Source organism: Ictalurus punctatus, chromosome 5 (genome assembly GCF_001660625.3).
Source record: "Ictalurus punctatus breed USDA103 chromosome 5, Coco_2.0, whole genome shotgun sequence".
Lineage (NCBI taxonomy): Eukaryota > Metazoa > Chordata > Actinopteri > Siluriformes > Ictaluridae > Ictalurus > Ictalurus punctatus.
Window position 1 is genome coordinate 16,654,487 of NC_030420.2, and position 8,392 is coordinate 16,662,878.

An 8,392-nucleotide genomic window follows, 5' to 3' on the forward strand; every position below is an offset into this window, starting at 1 on the left:
GGATATGCATTTATCGAGCCATTCCTTTATGGACAGCAAGCAAATTTGTTTACTTTGAAACCCATATAGGACTGACTTTCATTCCCTGCCTTCAGATTCAAATGTTTTTAATGGAAATTGTATTGGTTTTGATGGAAGCAATTAAAATAATGCAGTTATAATGGTATTTGCTGTGGAATTTCTATTCGACCCATCATCTCAACATGTACTCATAAGACACACCTGTGCCTCAAGGAACATCAAGCAACAATCAGCAACACATTTATATAATTTATTCATCAGCATATACTAAGCTAATACATAACCATTGAGCTAAATAATTATTTTGTAGTCTTTCCAACAAATTCATATGCAGAACAAAAAAAAATACTTCATAAATATTATAAATCCATAAATTATGAATTAACCATATAAATTGATGTAACCAAAGGGGAAAAAAGCCTTATTCTTCAAAAAGTACATGTGTCTCATCATCTTCTTCGTCATGTTGTTGCTGCTGTGAAGCCTGTCTCTGGTCCTGCTGCAAATGAAAAGTTTTAGCTTTATTTTAGTTTTACAGAAACTACATATTAGGGTAGATACTACGCTTACAATTTTTTTAAGGAGCCCTAATTACAAAAACCTAAGAGCAAAATCTAAATTTTAGATGTACAGTTGAAGTTTAGTGTTTGTGTTTAAAAAAATAAAATAAAACAGATAGTTCCGGTCCTTGATTCTGATTGGTTGAGCTGCATTCAAAGCCGTTGCAAATTACTCTACAAACATACACTTGTGACCTCATGACATCAGTATTATTGCTCCACTGCATCTGTGTGTTGCTAAATTAATGGCGATATCCAGATAAATGATAATAATCACCATACAATCTTTAAGCATGCTTTCCAATGCATCTTTGTTGCTGCACCTGTGTTGCTGCACTCTTTGTTGAATTTTTTCTGAAGAACTACATTGCTTGAATAAATTTATCAATATGATTATAGTTTTTTTTGCTGTATGTTTATTTTATGAATAAAATAAATATTAAAATGATTTAACGAACAACATTGAGGTGAAGAACCACCCAACACAAAGCAGAGTTTAATGCACACCTAGCCGTGGATTACCCCACTTATACCATGGTCTTACCAATGTATTAGGAACAGAAAGAACTTGCTTGGGCTGCGCGATAACTATGCATTTTCTTCAGGAAATGCACTTTTTTAATTCAATCAAATCAGTTATGCACTATATGGCCAAAAGTAGACACCCGACCATAACACCCATATGAGGGTCTTCCTGAAACTGTTGCCACAAAGTTGTAAGCATACAATTTTCTAGAATGTCTTTGTATGCTATGGGCACAAATCTGCACAGCTACATTCTAAAATCTAGTGGAAAGTTTTCTCAGAAGAGTGGAGGCTGTTAGAGCAGCAAAGGGGGAGCAACTCTATATAATATTACCCATAGTTTTGGAATGGGATGTTTAATGGGGTGTTCACATTATTTTGGCCATAAAGTGCATTTCACAACAATCTAATGAGAAATTTAATAAGACCTGCAGGCAGGCAAGGCCAATAGGTCAACTGTACAGTAGACATAAAAATAATACCAACAATATTTGTACAACACCAGGGATTTCTGCCACAATATTTAGTGATCACGGGAGCAAATCTCAAATAATTAAGTCAATACAGTTGTGAACAGTGTAAAGAGTTAAAACCGGGATCAGAGTAAAGGTACCCTTTGAACTGAATACTGTTTGATCATTGCAAGCCAACCTCAAAGTCCATCAGGAGGATTTGTTCACAAACAAACAGAATACACACTGATGCTTCTCAGAGACACAGAGAGCAGGTAAGTAAAACAAAATTACTAAAACCTTACAGCAATATTACATATGCTTTATAATTATTATATTACATGCTTTATTTTTTTTTAAAAAGGAAATAAAAAGCAAAAACTGCCTTTATTTTTCTTTTCCAATTCAAGAAAACATTTCAAAAGGATGTGGATTCTTTTAGTCATAGCAACAACCTTTCTCCTAAATGCTCCAGCTTTGGGTGGAGTGAAGGACCTCAGTTCACACTTCAGCTTCTACGAGCAAAGTACTGCAATGACTCTTAATCCACAGAAAATTCCCCAGGGTGGTGACAACCTACAGATGGAGTCTGTGTCTCCAAACTTCCATCAGGACAACACGGTCACCAAAGATTTGCCACTAGAAGGCTTGGAAGAGGACGATTACATTGATTTTGATAAGATATTGGCAGAAGGAGATGACTACACTGAAGGTGATGCAATAGATGAAATCACCACACCTGAGCCAGACCTTGACTTTGTTTCAGAGCTTTCTGACCCGAAAGCGTGCCGAGCATGTCTCTTGAGACTCTTTCATGGTCGAACACGGCTGCAGCGCATTAATGTGGTCAATGCCTTTTTTGGATTTCGCCTCTATCGAAGCCTCCGCAGCCAAGTGAACCAAACAGATAATGTCCTGCTGGCACCTGCTGGAATCTCCATTACCATGGGAATGATTGCACTTGCTGTTGGTTCTACCACACACAAGCAGCTCTACCAAGCATTAGGCTTTGCTGAATTTGTCAATGCGAGCATCCACTATAATGATTCCACTGTGCACAAGCTTTTTAGCAAACTTACACACCGACTCTTCAGACGAAACTTTGGCTACACTTTGCGATCTGTCAATGACTTTTACATCAAGCATACTGTTGTCATGACAGAGGGCTTCTGTAGTCAGGCAAAGACATATTATTTTGCTGAGCCTCAATCTGTGGATTTTAGTGACCCAGCTTTCCTTGTGAAAGCCAACCAGCGCATTCAGAAGATGACCAAAGGGCTGATCAAGGAACCACTTAAAAGTGTTGACCCCAACATGGTGATGATACTTCTAAACTACCTGTACTTTAAAGGTGAACACCAAAACCCCTTATGCATGAAAATAATGAAAAAAACAAACAAACAAAAAATAGAAAGTGATAGAACAGACACAAATGTTCTGAGGGAGAGCATTCAATAGTTTGGAGGCTATGGCTCTAAAACATCTGTCCCCTATCAATTGCCTGAGCCAGGGTGTAAAGCTACATGAGATCAGAGAGTACAATTTCTGTAGATGCCATTTTCATCAAAATTCTAAATGGGCTTTTGGCATAACAATCACAGTACAGCATGATGTAATTGAATTATAAGAATGTACTCATGATTGCTTTTGTTTAAATTATTAATAGTAAGTTTAAAAATCTAAGCCTTGCATTTAATAGACTAAATATCTAAGAAATAAGTGTAGTTCTCATCTAACATACAGGGACATGGGAGCAGAAGTTTCCAGAGGAGCTGACACATTACCGAAACTTCCGTGTGAATGAGAAGCACCAGGTTCGTGTGCCCATGATGCAGAATAAGGGTACTTACCTGGCTGCAGCTGACCATGAGCTGAACTGTGATGTCCTACAGCTGCCCTACAAAGGCAACATAAGCATGCTCATTGCTGTGCCACAGAAACTCTCTGGTATGAAAATCCTTGAACAAGAGGTCTCACCTACTGTCATTAACAAGTGGCTCAACAATATGACCAACAGGTATGGTATCAATGAAACTGTCATCAGTGGATCTGGTTAAGACAGATATTACTGAATGATAATGAATCTTAAAACAGAATTCCATTCATTTAGTTAACTCCTGGCATCAAAACCATATTGAAAAGAAGCATTTGTTTTACCACAAGTAAAAGTTTATTCTTCAGAAAATTTCTGAAAAAGACAACAATTTTGCCATTGGGTTTCTGTTAGAACGCGTGAGGTGGTGTTCCCACGGTTTAAGTTGGTGCAGAGCTATGATCTGGTCAACCACTTGAAGCAGCTGGGTCTAACAGAGCTCTTCACAGAAAAGGGTGACTTCTCTCCTTTGGCTTCTGAGAAAGTCTCTGTCAACTGGGTAAGACAAGATCTTGTGCTATAAAGAAACCCTAAATAGATTTGTATATCTCTATTGAGCTACCCCGTTGTCTGTAAGAATTATGTCAAATTAGCTTTGGCTATTTGGGGTATATTAATGTCAAGATCAAGTTTTACATAATTCCCATTTGTTGTCTCACTTTTTTAGTTTAAGCACCAGAGTGCCATCACAGTAAATGAGGAGGGCACTGAAGGAGCAGCACTGACCCATGTGGGTTTCATGCCTCTGTCAACACAAACACGCTTCATTGTGGACCGGCCGTTTCTCTTTTTCATCTACGAACACCGCACCGACTGCCTCATCTTTATGGGACGGGTTGCAGACCCATCAAAGAGTTAATTTTCTATACACATACAGCAAGGCTTTAAAGGTATTATAAACTAAGCATTGTAATAAGTGCACTGCAATGGTATTTCACTAATGTCATTAATGCAGAGTCAGCAAAGCTAGAGTTTTGCCAGTCTCAGTAGTACTCAGCAGTATTATGGTAAATAATAAATGGTATAATTAATATTAATTTCTACTTTTTAAGTAAGTATGAAACACATCATATGTTACATTAAAACATTTAAAGCATTATAACATTTTTGTGGTTTTCGTTCATGGGGCTGAGGGTGTATAAACATACAAAACACGGCAGGTCAAATTCAACTACACAAATTGAGTAAATAACTACAGTGCCCTCCACTAATCTTGGCACCCTTGGTAAATATAAGCAAAGAAGGCTCTGAAAAATTGTCTTGATTATTTAACCTTTTGATCTTTTTTTTTTAATTCACAAAAATACTCTGTTGTCATGGATATCAAACAATTGCAAATAGGTTCATCAAAAAAATGATTTGTTAAATATAAGTGTGCAACAATTATTGTCCCCAATTATTATTACACCCTTTTAGTCAATACTTTGTGCTACCTCCCTTTGCCAAGATAACAGCTCTGAGTCTTCTCCTATAATGCCTGATGAAGTTGGAGAATACATGGAAAGGGATCTGAGACCATTCCTCCATACAGAATCTCTCCAGATCCTTTAAATTTCAAGGTCCATGCTGGTGGACTCTCCTCTTCAGTTAATCCCACAGGTTTTCTATGGGTTTCAAATGAGGGGACTGGGATGGCCATGGTAGGACCTTGATTTTGTGGTCAGTAGAGAGAAATAGTTTGTATATAATGTACCCTTAGTTTTGACAGGTATAGGTCAAAGGTCAAAAAGATACACATTCTAACTCTCTATATCTAGATCAAAGGTCATGATCATAAAAATATTTATAGTTATGTTAAATCAGGACCACATCCATTCGTGACACAAACGTTACCATACCTGGTACGGTCATATGTTTTCCACCCCACACACGTTGCACACATGGTCTTTCTTTTCACATAGAATATGAAACTCTCTGTGGTAGGTCATAAAAATATATATAGTTATGTTAAATCTGGATCACATCCATTCGTGACACAAACGTTACCATACCTGGTACGGCCATATGTTTTCCACCCCACACACGTTGTACACATGGTCTTTCTAACACTCTGTGGTAGGTCATAAAAATATATATAGTTATGTTAAATCTGGATCACATTCATTCGTGACACAAACGTTACCATACCTGGTACGGCCATATGTTTTCCACCCACACAAGTTGCACACACATGTTCTTTCTAACACTCTGAGGTAGGTCATAAAAATATATATAGTTATGTTAAATCGGGTTCCCATCTATTCCTGACACAAACGTTACTAGTTATGTTAAATCGGGATCCCATCCATTCCTGACACAAATGTTACTATACATGGAATGGCCGTGTATTACACATCCAAACAAAAATATGACACACACAAACACACTTCATTTTCACATAATTTAAAAGGAATTTAAGTGTTATGTACTAAATGACCATAATTATGAACACAAGCTGTTAAGTTGACAATCATTTTTAAAATTACGTTTCTCCATTTAGATTGTCTGCAGTAGAATGCAGTCTTTTAAATCAGGAAAAATGACTGCCTTTATGTTGTATAACAATAGTAAGTAAAATCCAGTGTGATTTACATTACAAATCTCATACTAACATCTCTGCAGGATTTATAGACGTTAAAGCACTGAATGAAATGAGCAATATAGACAAAAAATAAACACTGTGTCTACTACTTTTATCTCTCTCATAGAACTATCCACAGTCCAAAGGCTGTGGAGCTAGAAGGCTACATGTGCGAATGACAAAAGATTTTAAAAAATAAAATAAAAAATGTATCAATACATGAAATTAGATTACACAATGTAGTTGAGGTTTACATGAATAAGCAGAAATGTAATCATGCTTATCTTTCCTATAGCACAAATGAAAAGCCCTCTCTAGATGAGCAGATTTGTCAAATGAAACTTTTTCCTTCTTATCCACTGCCATGGTAAACTAAAGAGTAGATATTCAAATTACACTGCTAAATATAACTAGCATTAGCTACGTGTAGTAGTGCAAAATAGTCCATCAAATGTATTAGCAGGTGTAGCCTATAGACGAGTCCACTATTGGTCATATCACAATTGAGAACATGCCCCAAATTCATTGCTTTAGTAGAATTTAATTGTAAGTGAAATGTTACTCACATTGTAATGTCCTTAGTATTTGTTCAGTCTACAGGTCCTCTAACAATCTGTTAAATGAATAAATGTAAATGTACTACGACGTAAATTTTGTTTTAAATCAATTAATGCAGAAATTACACACAATATTAAGTTGATGTAATTATCAACATTATTATGTCAACACAACTCATCAAAATAATGTGTACAACTTTAAATATTTAATTAATTCAATAAATTAGAATTTTTATCTTGCAACCACACATTAAATTTAGATTGTGGGGGTTTGTTTTGTATAGCTCCGCTGTTAGAAAATACATGATGGTTGAATGTGAACATAAATGAGCAGAATGTAAGCTTGTGAAATAAATGAAACTTTATTGATTGCACTTTTGAGAAAATGGCATGACTTTGAATAAAATTTACTGAAATAAATACTCTAAAACATTGATATACCCGAAGAAAAAAAAAAGAAAAAAAAAAGTTTTTACATACCTTCTATATAGGTCCCTTTAGGAGGTAAACGTTTTAAAGACGGTGTTTTATAAGAAACGCACGTATTACATGTCTTCTAAACCTAACCCTTTAGGATGTAAAATGTTTAAAGTGTTGCTTAAAAGAATCGAGAGTTTTGTTTAAACTAGAAGACACATTTTCCGGGCGATGTCTTGTAGGCCTATACACACTGTCCTACACATGTGTTTTCCCGGGGTGACAGTTCTGTAGATAGTGTAAATTTTACATTTATGAGCTCTGGTGACAGTGTCTGAAGTGTGTGTGTGTATGTGGGTGTGTGGGTGTGCGTGCGTGTGTATGGGTGTGTTAGAGACAGAGAGAGAGTCATGTGTTTCTTGGGGGTTTGCTGACCAGAATGCTTACAGTGTGTTTATGTTAAAGAATTAAGGGACAAGTCGTGTGTTTCAGGGTTTACGATCCCTACCAATGTGTACATTTGTGGTTTAAGTTAATCTTTGTTTCTGAAATTACTTCTGTGGTAATTATCAGTTTGTGTAACTAATCTATCAGAAAATACTAGACCTGGTGACTGAATGTGGTAGATGTATTAGAATTTTGGACATGTTATGCATGTGTAACTCCCTATGTGTATGATCTATGTGTAATCCTTCTGTCAAGAAATGAACAGACTGAGGTTTGTGAAATAATTGAACTATTTATTGGCTACGTTGTTGAGAAAAACATTGTGATGTGTAAGACATTTCTACAGTCCTTCAAGGCTGTATGATGTCGTTGTTCTCTTTTACTGAAAGAAAGGTCAAAACCATTGGTGTTATTCGTTGTGGAGACTGAAGTGACAATATGTCTGAAGAAAATGAAAATATGTATTACACATCCTACCTTCTAACCAGGTTATTTTAAGGGTGAAAAAACCTTTTTTAAAGACGGTGTTTTAAAAGAGTCGTGCATTTTGTTTAAACTATAAACAAGATTTCAGAAAATGGTTCGCCAACGAGGACACTTACACAGAACTGTCGCTAAATACATAAGCTTTTGTCTATGCTTTGACATCCCATGTCCCAGCAGTACATTTATGACCTCTGGTGACCATGTGGGTGTGTGGGGGTGGGTGTGTTAGAGAGAGAGAGAGACACAGGTGTTCTTTTGGGGGTTTTGCTGAACAGAATTCTTACAAATGTGTTTGTTAACGAATTAAAGGGAGTCGTGTGTCTCAGTGTTAAAGTAATGGTTAAGATGTCGTAGTTAAGACACAGAAGAAACTCTGCAACTATCTGTTACAATGTCTGCTCCAAGAAATCCTAATACCCTTAGATGATTGCTGTGTATTCACCAACAAGAGGACCTGTTGAAATGAGAGAGGACCTGACTTTTGCTCCAAAAAA

General features: G+C 36.4%; 1 protein-coding gene across 1 annotated transcript; it reads left to right on the forward strand.

The window, feature by feature from the left end:
* Positions 1-1,704: 1,704 nt before the first annotated feature.
* serpind1 (serpin peptidase inhibitor, clade D (heparin cofactor), member 1) lies at positions 1,705-4,533 on the forward strand. The gene is made up of 5 exons (XM_017466953.2): positions 1,705-1,833; positions 1,969-2,909; positions 3,302-3,575; positions 3,786-3,930; positions 4,099-4,533. Exons 1-5 carry the CDS (start codon positions 1,808-1,810, stop codon positions 4,288-4,290), a joined length of 1,578 nt encoding a protein of 525 aa, XP_017322442.1. The 5' UTR covers positions 1,705-1,807; the 3' UTR covers positions 4,291-4,533.
* Positions 4,534-8,392: the final 3,859 nt, after the last annotated feature.